Source organism: Equus przewalskii, chromosome 10, assembly GCF_037783145.1.
Source record: "Equus przewalskii isolate Varuska chromosome 10, EquPr2, whole genome shotgun sequence".
Lineage (NCBI taxonomy): Eukaryota > Metazoa > Chordata > Mammalia > Perissodactyla > Equidae > Equus > Equus przewalskii.
The window spans coordinates 14,932,795-14,946,501 of NC_091840.1; the positions used below are offsets into that span (position 1 = coordinate 14,932,795).

Below are 13,707 nucleotides of genomic sequence, written 5' to 3' on the forward strand. Positions count from 1 at the left end.
GAAAGTAGACCGTTATCTCATGCCATACACAAAAATAAACCTAAAATGGATCAAAGACTTGAAGATAAGTCTTGAAACCATAAAACTCCTGGAAGATAAATGTTGGTAGTATACTCTTTGACATTGAACTTAAAAGGATCTTTTCAAATATCATGTCTTCTCAGACAAGGGAAACAAAAGAAAAAATAAACAAGTGGGACTTCATCAGACTAAGGAGCTTCTGCACGGCAAAAGAAACTAGAATCAAAACAAAAACACAATGCACCAACTGGGAAAAAATGTTTGTAAATCATCTATCTGACAAGGGGTTAATCTCCATAATATATAAGGAACTCACACAACTGAACAGCAAAAAAACAGCCCAATCAAAAACTGTGCAGAGGATATGAGCTGACGTATTTCCAAAGAAGATATACAGATGGCCAATAAACATGTGAAAAAATGTTCAACATCGCTAATTATCAGGGAAATGCAAAGCAAAATTATACTAAGATACTACCTCACACCTGTTAAAATGACTATTATCACTAAGACTAAAAATCACAAATGTTGGAGAGGGTGTGGAGGAAAAGGAACCCTCATACACTGCTGCTGGGAATGCAAACTGGTGCAGCCATTATGGAAAACAGTATGGAGACTCCTCAAAAAACTAAAAATAGAAATACCTTATCACCCAGCAATCCTGTTACTGGGTATCTACCCAAACAACTTGAAATCAACAATCCAAAGTAGCATATGTACCCCCATGTTCATTGCAGCACTATTTGCAATAGCCAAGACATGGAAACAATCCAAGTGCCCATGATGATTGGATAAAGAAGATGTACACACACACACACACACACACACACACACACACACACACACACACACACACACACTGGAGTACTACTCAGCCATGAAAAAGGACAGAATCATCCCATTTGCAACAACATGGATGCACCTGGCAGGAATTATGCTAAGCAAAATAAACCAGACTGAGAAAGACAAACACCACTTGATTTCACTCATATGTGGAATATAAACAACACATGGACAAAGAAACAGTTCAGTGGTTACCAGGGGAAGGAGGGTTGGGGGGTGGGCAAAGGGAGTGAAGGGGAGTGCTTAGGTAGTGACAAACAAGAAATAACGTACAACTGAAATTTCACAATGATGTAAACTATTATGAACTCAATTAAAAACAACAACAACAAAAAACTTCTCTGCCTAACATTGCACCTACTTACTACTAGACCTTTAGCTCTGGAACGACCCTAGAGTACCCAGACTCAGTGTGGACTCTGATCAGTTGTTTAGATTTTGCCTTCTAAACCACATTTGAACAAATGTCGTATCTCCATTGCAACAGTAAGATACCTGGAGACAGCTAGGAATAATGCTTTTGTGTGTGTTCCTCAGTGCTATGGCTCAGTAACTCCGAGTTAACTTAATAAGCAAATAAATGGGAAGTAAAAAAGTAGACATGGAGAAATGAGACTACCTAGCATCCCACTCTGCCGCTTACTGTGTGATCATCAGCTCATCGTCTAACCCCTTGTGCATCCATTTCCATAAATAATATTATAACAACAACAATATTGCCTACTGGAGAAGATTGATATTAAGATTGAGATAATACACGTAAAGTGCTTAGACTAGTACCTGGCATGGCATGTTAATTCTCAAATGTTAGACGCTTTTAGTAAATATATTCTGGGTCACAAATTTTTTATTACTTGATTTGACCTTTAGAAATTTTGGAAACAAAGCTGTAATAAGCTATCTATATAGCTAACTAAGCTTTTGGGTTCTTAATCAGATTATTTTAAGCTATTTCTTTTAGCTTCAATCAGATTTAATTCAGCCAGAAACCCAGCTACAACAGTGAACAAGACATAGTCCTCCAAGTTTATAGCCAAGTGTTATATAAAACAAGTAAATAGAAAATTATGAACAGTGTGATAAGAATATGGGGAAGTTTAGGATATTATAGAAATACATAGAACTTTTTTTTCCCTCCTTGTTTTATTTATTTATTTAATTTATTTATTCTTTTTTGAGGAAGATCAGCCCTGAGCTAACTACTGCTAATCCTCCTCTTTTTGCTGAGGAAGCCTGGCCCTGAGCTAACATCGTGCCCATCTTCCTCTACTTTATATGTGGGACGTCTTCCACAGCATGGCTTGCCAAGTGGTGCCATGTCTGCACCCGGTATCCGAACTGGTGAAACCTGGGCCGCCGAGAAGTGGGACGTGCAAACTTAACCGCTGCGCCACCGGGCTGTCCCCCATAGAACTTCTTTACATGATTTAGGAGTTGGGGAGAGCTTCCTAGAAAAACTGGCATTTAGGCTTAGACCTTAAGTAGGAGTTAGAAAAAGGAAAAGGGGGAAGGCTCTAAGCAAAAGCAGTCTGTGTGAAGACCCAGAGGTGAAAGAGAACCTCACTCTGAAAACAGTTAAGAGAGGCAGCACTGGAGAGTTCACGTAAGGTAAGGGGAATGTGGAAAAGATGAGCAGGAGCCAGCTCATGACGGTCCTCGAAAACCTATTAATATGTTTGAATGCTCTCCTAAAGACAACGGGGAGCAATGAAAGATTTTAAGTGGAGAAATGCTATGATTAGATTTATGTCCAGTAATGGACACGCGGGCTATAATGGGAAGAATGGCAAGCAGACTAGTTCCAACACTATGGGGTAATCCAGCACATAGAAAATGATGACTTTATGTTACAAAAGTGGTAATGTGAATGGAGAGATATAGACATTCTAAATTATTTTAGTAAGCTTTAAAACTTAAAAAATTTTTTATCCTTAAAAAAAAAAAGTAGTTATACAGTATACCCTGTGCTCTGTTGGATTTGGCTCATAGGCTGGGGTTCGCTGACCCCTGCCTTGGGCCTCTTGCTTTTCCAAAAAGCCTTGCTGCTGCTGTCTTTCTCAACACAGCAGCTAGAGTGATCCTGTTAAAACGTTTTTCAGATCTTGTTACTCCTCTGCTCCGGATCCTCCACTGGCTTCCTGTCTTACTTGGAGTAGTAGCCAGAGTTCATACCATGGCAGACAAGGCCTTTTATGATTTGTCCCCTGTGTTGGTTAGAGCACGTTAACTGATACAGTAGACAACCCCAGATTTTCAAGTGTATTTTGTGTATAGAGTCCATTTGGCAGGGAGGCAAGACACTGTCACACAGTCATTCAAGGACACAGGCTGACAGAAGCTCCCTTGTTTTCAGTGTATGTTCTCAAGGTCTTTCTGGACCTTGACATCCAGCCTCCTGACAGGATGCTTAAGCCAGTGGTGGGCTGTTCTAAGGCCTGAGGGAATCAATATTTTAGCATACATGTAAATAAGGCTTACCAGTTGGGAAACTGATTTAATGTGTCTTTTTTTTTAATGTTTGGTTTGGGATGATTTAGGTGTTTCATACTTGATTCTGGCTCTAGAATTTTGACATCTCACGTAGTAGTTAACATCTACTACAGACTTGGTAGTACTTGGCTACTACTACTAACAGCCAAGTCTGTTAGGTATGTTTGAAAATTGGTGCATGTGTACTAAATGATAGTTTAATCTACGTCTTTTAATTTGCAAGCAACAGAAATGAAATTCAAACTGTCTTCGTTTTTAAACAGGGACTGATGTATTAGCTTGCATAATTAGAAGTCTAGGGGTGGGCATGCTTTAAGCACAGCTGGATCCAGGGGCTCCAACGTGGCTTCTGTGTTCCTCATTTAGAAGTTTTAGTCCTCACTTAAATTATTAAGGCTTTTTTATATACTAGGTAAATTCTTCTGATATTACTCCTTTACTGAATGATACTTTAAGGTCAAGGTTGCTGGACCAAAAATTTGACCTTTTAGAGTCAGTGAAATCTAGTTAGGGTTCTACTGCTGTAATTAAGTTGTTTATTATATTTTTGCATGGGTTGACACCATGTTAACAATTGGCTGTGGTAGAGCTTTTACATACTTGCAGGTATATGCACAGACGAGTGTAGTAACGCTTTTCCCTGCTCTGCTTGTCTGCAGGCAGTGAAGTGAAATCTGCAAGAGTCCTGCTCGCTCAAGGCCTGCATACAGGAAAGAAGCAGGGGAAAAGCGTTACAAACAGCTTTTGTTCTGCAGCATTTTAAAACATAACAGGTATGTCAGATTTTTGGTCTGTCAGCCTTGACAATGCCCCTTGAAAATGAACTGAATACTCTCTGAGGTAGTAGGTCATGTCATTGAAATGTGTTTAAAATGTGACAGTGATAGAAGTTGTAAGATTTTTGTTCTTGGAAAGAAATAATCATTACAAACTCCCATAGTGTTATTAGACTCTAGCTACTAAAATAGTTTTTTTACTAACAAAAATTGTTACTCAGTCTGAGAGTGGCAGATGTGATAAAGGATATATGAAAAATTCTTTTTAGATTTTACTTTTAAGATTTTTTAAAAATCTGAATTCAGTCCTGTGGATTGATTGAACTCAAAACATATTTTGCATGAACTCATCATGCTCTGAAACATCTGTGACTTTAGACTGTGAAAACAAAAGAAAACTTTTAAAGTAACTACTTGTAATTGCCAGGTTACTCATGTAGCCATTTTGTTTTCTAGGTACATCGGAAAGTCTGATTCAGTTACGATCAGTGTATGGAATCACAAGAAGATCCATAAAAAACAAGGTGCTGGATTTCTTGGTTGTGTTCGCCTTCTTTCCAATGCCATCAACCGCCTCAAAGACACTGGTTGTAAGTAGATACTAGTGCTTTTCAAAATTTAAAAATATATATATATATGTTTTAGAGGGTAGGCAGGGGTCCAAAAACTTTAATTTCCTGTATATATTTGAAACATTGGTGAAAATTCCTGGTCTAAATTTATTTTGTGGACTTTAAAAAAAGAATGAAACATTTTAAGTATGTGAATCCTAGAGCTGAATCAGAGCTGATGCTTAGTTTCCAGTGAATTTATGAGTGCTAAGAAATGATTGATACTCAGAAGAGTGAAAATAAAGGTGTCAAAGTGTATATGCCTTTTAAAAAAATTTCTTGACATCCTTCTCTGGTTTTGGTGGATTTATGAGATAAAGTGAGTTCTAGTTAGGTGACTGGAATGTTTAAGGTGACAATTGAAGGGAATTTTAGTGAATAAGAATGATATATAAAACTATAGTGAGGGGCTGGCCCGGTGGTGCAGCAGTTAAGTTTGCACGTTCTGCTTCGGCGGCCTGGGGTTCACTGGTTCGGATCCTGGGTGCAGACATGGCACCACTTGGCAAGCCATTCTGTGGTAGGCATCCCACGTATAAAGTAGAGGAAGATGGGCATGGATGTTAGCTCAGGGCCAGTCTTCCTCAGCAAAAAGAGGAGGATGGGTGGCAGATGTTAGCTCAGGGCTAATCTTCCTCAAAAAAAAAAAACTACAGTGAAAAAATTAAAAGTTATAGAAAGATAAGACATTATTTTGAGTGTAAGACAGATGTGGTAACTACTTGGCTATAGCTCAGTTTTTCACCAACCTGGGCATTTAGAAGATTAGACCCAAATCAAGACATTAGAAGTGATTTCCATATTGGATTGACAAGTTGATTTAGCATATGTGTAATTCATGGAACCAGGTGACAAAGCATCTTTTGGGGAGTATTTCCATTGGGACATAGATGGAAATGCTTTTTCAACAGAACTTTTTTGTTGTTTCTACAGAATTCTTCTTTATATAACATAAAATATACTGCTAGCCATTGTCATGAGATTTCAGGCTGAATGCCTGTGCTAAGCAGATTCACATAGAATATAGCTAAGGAAATTTGTAAATAAAAAATAGAGTCTCTTTAGCTTTGAATATTAGATATATTAAGAGATGATCCTTTTTAATACATTAACAGGATGCCATAGCCCAGATACATACATACTGATCTGTTAAAAAGAAAAAGGGAGAAAATTGAGCTAGAAGTTCTGAACCAGGAGAATTTAAAGGCACCTGAGAATTTCTTACATTTCTGGGTTGCCAGGGTAACCAAAAGAAGAGAGAAGACACTGGGATTGGGGCTGGCCCGGTGGTGCAGTGGTTAAGTGTGCACATTCTGCTTCTCGGCAGCCTGGGGTTCGCTGGTTCGGATCCCGGGTGCAGACATGGCACTGCTTGGCACGCCATGCTGTGGTAGTCATCCCACATATAAAATTAGAGGAAGATGGGCACGGATGTTAGCTCAGGACCAGTCTTTCTCAGCAAAAAGAGGAGGATTGGTACTAGTTAGCTCAGAGCTAATCTTCCTCAAAAAAAAAAAAAAAAAAGATAGACACTGGGATTCGAAAAAGGTCTAGCATGTAAAAATGAACTGTTTTATTACCCACCCCAGCAGGCAAAGTGAAAACTTATAAATCACATGTATGATCTTATTTCTGGTTCAATTTAACCAACATTTATTGAACCTTTAATATGTTAGGTACTGTTCTAAACCCTGGTGATATAAAGATGAAAAGGGCATGGATCCTATCATCTAAGAAGTAAGGGCAAAGGCCTTCTGGCGGAGGGAGCAGGACACATTGGAAGGGCTGCACAGGAGAGGAGGAGTTGTTCTGCACAAGTCCACTGTATAGCTGACTTAGTAGTTAGTGTCTATTTATTTTGCAAAGGGAAGAATGTCTGTATTTTTGGCTAGGTAGCCAGGTGCTATAGTTTTGGGGCACGAGTTTTTCTTTTTTGCTGCTTGTAAAGTTCCATTGCATTACTCTATTTGACCTTTTTGGTGTGCAATATATTTATCAAACATTTTTTGAGCACCTGATGTATGTAGTGTCCTATCAGGTTGGAGTGGAGAATACGAAGACTAACATATAGTCTCCTCCTTTTATCAGTTCATGATTTGAGCAGATAGATGGCGTAGAGCTGTAAAGGAATTTAGTTATAAGCGCTACAATTAAAGTAAAACCAACATGCTGTGGGTATCACTGTTCCTTACTGGACATTGCAACTGGCCAGGCCAGTATTACATCTGTTTTATAGATGAGGCATGAGAGAATGAGTGAGTTGCCCCTAGATGAGTTAGTAGCAGAACTGTCTCCAACCCATATCTTTTTATGCTTGGCTTTTTTTTGGAGGAAGATTAGGCCTGAGCTAACTGCTGCCAATCCTCCTCTTTTTGCTGAGGAAGACTGACCCTGAGCTAACATCCGTGCCCATCTTCCTCCACTTTGTATGTGGAATGCCTACCACAGCATGGCTTGCTGAGTGGTGCCATGTCCACACCCAGCATCTGAACCAGCGAACCCTGGGCTGCGGAAGTGGAACTTGCGCACTTATCTGCTGCGCCACCGGCCGGCCCCTGTACTGGCTTCTTATTAATACTTACTTTGTGTGTGTGTGTGGGGGGTAGGGGTCATTTGAATGGATTGGATAAAAAATAACCATAATAATGACAACAACTGACATTTATTGAACCCTTATGTGCCAGGTACTCTGCTAAGAGTTTTACGTAATTATCTGATTTAATCTTAGAAAATATGAGGTAAGTATTGCTATTATACATGAGAAAATCAAGACTCAGGGATAAGTGCTTAAGAACAACTATTCAGTATTAAGCCAAGACTCAGACTGAAGTGGTCTGAAATTTTTGTTGGAGAGAAAGTAACTGCATGTTGGCAACGTACATACCAGTGTCTTATGGTTTTTGAAGTCCGAATTTATCAAAACTTTTGTTGAGATATTTACATTAATTATATATTCAGTTAGACAGTTTTAAACATTTGTTTCATCATTAAAACATTAATTATTTAAATGATAGACCTGATTTCCAATGGATTGTGGAAATTTATCATCACTCTATAGATGTTAGAATCTCTGATACCAGCTTGTTTTTTAATTGCTTTTTTTTTCTTTGGTTGATTTGAAATAGATCAGAGGTTGGATCTATGCAAACTTGGGCCAAATGACAATGATACTGTTAGAGGACAGATAGTAGGTAAGTGTGGGATTTTTTTAACTTGACCTAAACTCTAAATGCCTTTAAATCAAGGTACAATGCATGAATTAAATATGAGTCATGTAAAATACTTTGAACAGTGGAGTCAGGATCCAGGCTAACTTAATTTTTTAAAAAACTTAATAATCTAAAAAAAAAAATATGCAGGCTCCTAATGTTGTGAAGAACTAGTGGTCCTTTGGGAGGGAATTCTTTTTAAGTGCACAGGTATAGTAGAGCACCGAGACGGACTTTATAGATGGTATTAAAGTTTTCCGAAAATAATTCTCAAACTGATTTTCGAGTAAAAAGAGAATATTCTGTTGAACTCTTTGTTTAAGATTTTGTAGTTTTAAAATAATCTGTGATAATTGAAAAAACTAGAATGAGGAATGGTAGGATAGCACTGATTGGAAAAAGAGGAAATTGTTACCTTACTTGTAAGGCCCTTGGTGTGCTAATGGGCTATCTTGAATTGACTCAGAGGGAAAGACTTTGTGGAGAATTTCCTGAGATTTCTCCTAAGAATTGGTGAATTGAGGTTTGATCAAGATACATAGTGTGATAGGACATTGAGGTGGGCTTGTTTGAGACTTCTTCAATTAAAGAAGAAAAATGCAGTTGGAATCTTACCACTTCACTATAGAGCAGAATTAAGAGTAAAAAGATTTTATTATGGACCCAGCAGAGAGGTTTTAGTTACTGGAGGTACTTAGAGGACTTGATTTTACAAGGCAATGAAGTAGGTTCATAGGGAATTGCCAGGGTAGCAACATAACAAAGCCCTATTGTGGTTATCACAGGGAAGTATCTACACTGTGGCATTATTGATGATTCCTGTCATATTTAGGTTGAAAAGAGAGTAAAAAACATCTCAAAAATAAATCCTGGCGTACAAGATTTTTAAATGTAATTGTTCCTACTTTATGTGATTTGGCCTGTTATGTAATGCTTGCCAACTAGTATCTAGTAGTAACAAAACGGTTTTACTAGGGTGTAAATTTGCATTTATAGAAATAGCAGACTTTCCTTTGTTAGCTGTTAAAAATATACCTACTGAGGTATACTATATAAAAAAAAGAATATTTTACTTTATTATTTTTTATTTATTTATTTATTTTTAAAGATTTTATTTTTTTCCTTTTTCTCCCCAAAGCCCCCCAGTACATAGTTGTATATTCTTCGTTGTGGGTCCTTCTAGTTGTGGCATGTGGGACGCTGCCTCAGCGTGGTTTGATGAGCAGTGCCATGTCCACGCCCAGGACTCGAACCAACAAAACACTGGGCCGCCTGCAGCAGAGCGCGTGAACTTAACCACTTGTCCACGGGGCCAGCCCCGAATATTTTACTTTAAAGTATGTCTCTGTATTTTTTTTTTTTATAAATTTTTTTTTTTTAAGATTTTATTTTTCCTTTTTCTCCCCAAAGCCCCCTGGTACATAATTGTGTATTGTTAGTTGTGGGTCCTTCTAGTTGTGGCATGTGGGATGCCGCCTCAGCATGGCCTGATGAGTGGTGCCATGTCTGCACCCAGGATTCGAACCCGTGAAACCCTGGGCCGCTGCAGCAGAGTGCACGAACTTAACCACTCTGCCACAGGGCTGGCCCCTCTGTATTTTCTTTTCAATTTGAAGGCCTTATGTAAATTTGATGTTTATATTAGAGGCAGGCTGGACTCAAACATTATGCTTTTATGATCCTGCAATTCCATCATTTAAGAACAGAATGAGTTCTAGTTCATGCTGAATTACACCTTTACAAATAATTATAGCATCTTTGTATATAACATCTTTTTGAAAAATGGAGAAAAGTACGCTAGAACGCTAACTTTTAAAAAAATGTATCTCCTTCTAGTATTTGTATATACATATATGTGTATATTTTTATGATTTTAATTATAGTGAACATAAAATTTTTATTTTGCTTTCTTCCTGTTAAAAACAAAATAGTGTTTATAATTATTATTATTGTTTATAATTAATGATTTTTAAAGGATAATTATATCAATATATCATAAATTAATCATTGAACTTTATCATGTTTTGCTATTATAACATTGGAACTTACATCCATTTTTGTACACTTAGCTTTATCCTGTTTTTGATTGTAACCTTAGAAAAAACTCTCTTAAATTGACTTGCTCGATTCAAGGGTTACAAATCTTTTCCCTTGCATTTAAAACTGTTATTTAAGGCCGCCCTGTGGCCGAGTGGTTAAGTCTTCGCGCTCCGCTTCTGCGGCCCAGCATTTCACTGGCTCACATCCTGGGCGCGGACATGGCACCGCTCTTCAGGCCATGCTGAGGCCGTGTCCCACATGCCACAACTAGAAGGACCCACAACTGAAAAATATACAACTGTGTACTGGGGGGATTTGGGGAGAAGAAGAAGAAGAAAAAAAAAAAGAAGATTGGCAACAGTTGTTAGCTCAGGTGCCAATCTTTAAAAAAAAACTTATTTTATTCTTTCCATCTCTTCTGAAGTTTTGCTTTTTGTTATCAAATCAAATAAAAGTACAGAGAACCTAAGAAGCACCCATAACATGGCGTCATTGTCACCACTTTGATGTATACCTTTTCTCCATGTTTTTACAAATGAGATTATACTATAAAGATTAAATAACCTGTTTTAATCTGTCCTAAATATCTTTTTTTTGTCCATGGGTACATTTCTGTAGCATTTTTAAGGTTGTATGGTAGTCCATAGTAGGCAAATAATTAGTTTAATCAGTCCCTTATTGTTAGACATTTAGGTTGTTTCTGATGTTTTAATATTATGAACAGTGCTCTGATAAACATAGAGTTTCTGTGATGCATCTTATGTATTGCTAGACGTAGGCTACACAATCCCACCTAAAAATTGCTTAGGTGTGTTGTAATGCAGCATTCTGGAGATGTGCCTTGAAGCTCCTGAAGTCCTTAACTTTGAACCTTAACATTATTCTTAAAAAAAGCTACTGAGAAAATAACATTGTTTCTACTGTGATTGTATTTCGGTAAGCATTTCACTTTAATTTTCTGTATAAAAACTGATTAATATAGTTTTCTAGTATAATTTTCACGTAATGTTTTGTTTACATTTGCTGAGGAGGTGTATTACAGTGTTGTCTCCTATAAATTAGGTAAAGGAGTAATGTGTTAAACTTTCTGATTTTTCAAAATTTTTACAGAGCTGAAATATTTCAGAATTTTGAGATCTTTCCTGGAATGAAGAGTCTTAAATGTCATACTTTGTATAGTAATCTGTTAATTCTTTAAGCAGTTAGGTTATAGTCGGGTTTGCTTATCACTTCTGTCTCTTGGGAGAGTTGCCAAAAATAGAATTAAAGAATACTAGAGCAGCAAGGAAGGACTTCAGGCATATCGTTTAGCCTAATTTCTTCATTATTCAGATTGGGATTATCTAAACCTCAAAGATGTTAAGTGTTTTGTTCAAGGCGATAATGCTAAACTAGTTGTTAGTGCCAGGTCTGGCGTTCACAGCTCTTGGCTTCCAAGTTTATAGTGGTAGTTTAATACTACACTGCATGATGATGTACTGCTTTAACTAATGGAATCCAAGTATTGCCCTATTGCTAGAATCTAGTGTATTTTTTTTTTAAAGATGGATCAAGAATTAAACCGAAGTTAATGTGAACTTTTCAAATTTCTCTGTACATGAATATACCTTTCATATGTTATGCCTCTACTTAAGTGCAATAGTAGCTTTGCGTTGTCCCATTACGATGTTGAAAAAAGGAATTAGACTCTCCGTCATGAACAAGATAAAGTGTAGAAAACCTTAAAATTCTAATATCACTCCTAAAGGGAAAAATCTCATGGAAAAAGAAATGACAGAATATAGTAGAAACTAAAGAGTTCATTCTAAAGGATTAAAATAAGCTAAGCCAGAGATCTTTTAAAGGTACACATTTTAAATTGTAATAATTCTTTCTACTGCTATTGCTCTTAGAAATCTTTCTGTTGTTTAATAGTTAGTCTTCAGTCCCGAGACCGAATAGGCACAGGAGGACAAGTCGTGGACTGCAGCCGTTTGTTTGATAATGATTTACCAGACGGGTAAGCTGAAGTCATTAGAGAAATACATCGGTAGTACCCCTGAAAGAATGAGAAATAAGTTGGTCTTTACTGTATACTTAACTTTAGAAATTTGCTAACCAGTGCCAGAACCTAGTTTTCCTTGTTCTTGGAAAATTGCTGAGGGATCTTGTCACAACAAATTTGTAAAATAATCCATGAATTAGATATTTTAAATTTGTTTTTTAAGAGTTTTGACTAGGAGACAAATTTCTTGACAAATGTAACTCTCCTGTAAATATTATATATTTAAAAGAAAACTTTTTCACTTGATTAAATTATTCACAACAGGGCATATAGGGTGCTGAATTTGAGGTATTGCTCTATTTAGAGGGATGGAATAGAGAATTTCTGTAATAGTAATTATAATAATTAACATTTATTGGGCATGCATGTGTCAGATACTGTTATAAGCACTTTATATAATACCTTATATCATTTAATTCTCATAGCCTGTGATTCTAGAATTAGACCACCTGGGTTCTAATCTTTACTCTTCTGTTTATGAGCTTTATGAATTTAATCAATTTCTTTAACTTCTGTAAGCTTTGGTGTATATGTATTTATAAAAGAGGATGATGATAATAGTACGTATGTCATAAATTATCGTGAGGATTAAATGATATCATTTGTGAAAAGTACTTAGCACAGTCTTGCATATAGTTAGTGCTTAATAAATAATTAGCTATAATTATTACTACTGCTACTACTATTGTTACCCTTATTCATTTCACGGATTAAAAAAACAGATTCAGAGAAGTTAAGTAACTTGCTGAAGGCCACATAGCAGAGGGCAAAACTGGAATGCAAATTTAAGCCTTGATTCCGAAGCTCCTGCTTTTTATAGCTGCTCTCTATCTTTGTTTGATACTAGTTCTGACACTTTTCTGATTTTATTTTTAACTTTCTAAGTATTTTTGATTAATTTCAATAGAGGTATTGTTTACGTACAATAAATTATATCCATTTAAAGTGTATGATTGGTCAAGTTTTTACTTAAATTATTTTTGGCATGAAATTTTACTTCCAAGCTTTGGTGTTTTCTCATTTTGTTTAAACTGTTAAAAATTGCTATAATTTAAGTCTGTTTGTAGATCACTTTAGCTTCTTGATAGATCTGCTAACTTTTATGGATGTGAAGTAGGTTATGGTACTTTTGAAGGGGAAGTTTAGGATGTAATAACTAGTCAATATTGAGACAATTATAATACTGTAGGCTTTATTATTTCTAAACTTGGTCTATATTATTGAACTGTAATTGTAATCACAGGGGGAAAAAACCTCTTAGCATCTCTTTCTTTTTTTTTTGTGAGGAAGATTGTCTCTGAGCTGACATCTGTCCCAGTCTTCCTCTATTTTGTATGTGAGATGTGACCACAGCATGGCTGGATGAGCAGTGTGTAGGTCCCCACCCGGGATCTGAACTGGTGAACCCCGGGCTGCTGAAGCAGAGTGCACGAACTTAACAACTACGCCACTGGGCCAGCCCCATTTTATTTTCTATTTTTTAAGGCCTCCAAACCTCTGCCAATGTTTTGGTGGAAATAGTAACATTACCACATTTCTGTAGTCATTTGCCTATTTCTTTGTTACATGAATTAATAAAATACTGAGGAAGAAGTGGCATTCTTGCTTTTTAAAAAATTAGTTTCGGTAGGCTAGATGCTTTTATGTACTTTTCCAGTTTAATTTAAAAAATT

General features: G+C 36.7%; 1 protein-coding gene across 6 annotated transcripts in view; it reads left to right on the top strand.

Annotated features, from left to right (window-relative positions):
* Nucleotides 1–13,707, top strand: part of SMURF2 (SMAD specific E3 ubiquitin protein ligase 2) — a 115,558-nt gene that overhangs the window by 68,950 nt on the left and 32,901 nt on the right. For all 6 annotated transcript variants that reach the window (XM_070561586.1, XM_070561587.1, XM_070561584.1 and 3 more), the window contains exons 4-6: nucleotides 4,587–4,720; nucleotides 7,867–7,932; nucleotides 11,905–11,989. In XM_070561586.1, coding sequence (XP_070417687.1) covers nucleotides 4,587–4,720; nucleotides 7,867–7,932; nucleotides 11,905–11,989 — 285 coding nt within the window. The remainder of the gene's footprint in view (nucleotides 1–4,586; nucleotides 4,721–7,866; nucleotides 7,933–11,904; nucleotides 11,990–13,707) is intronic.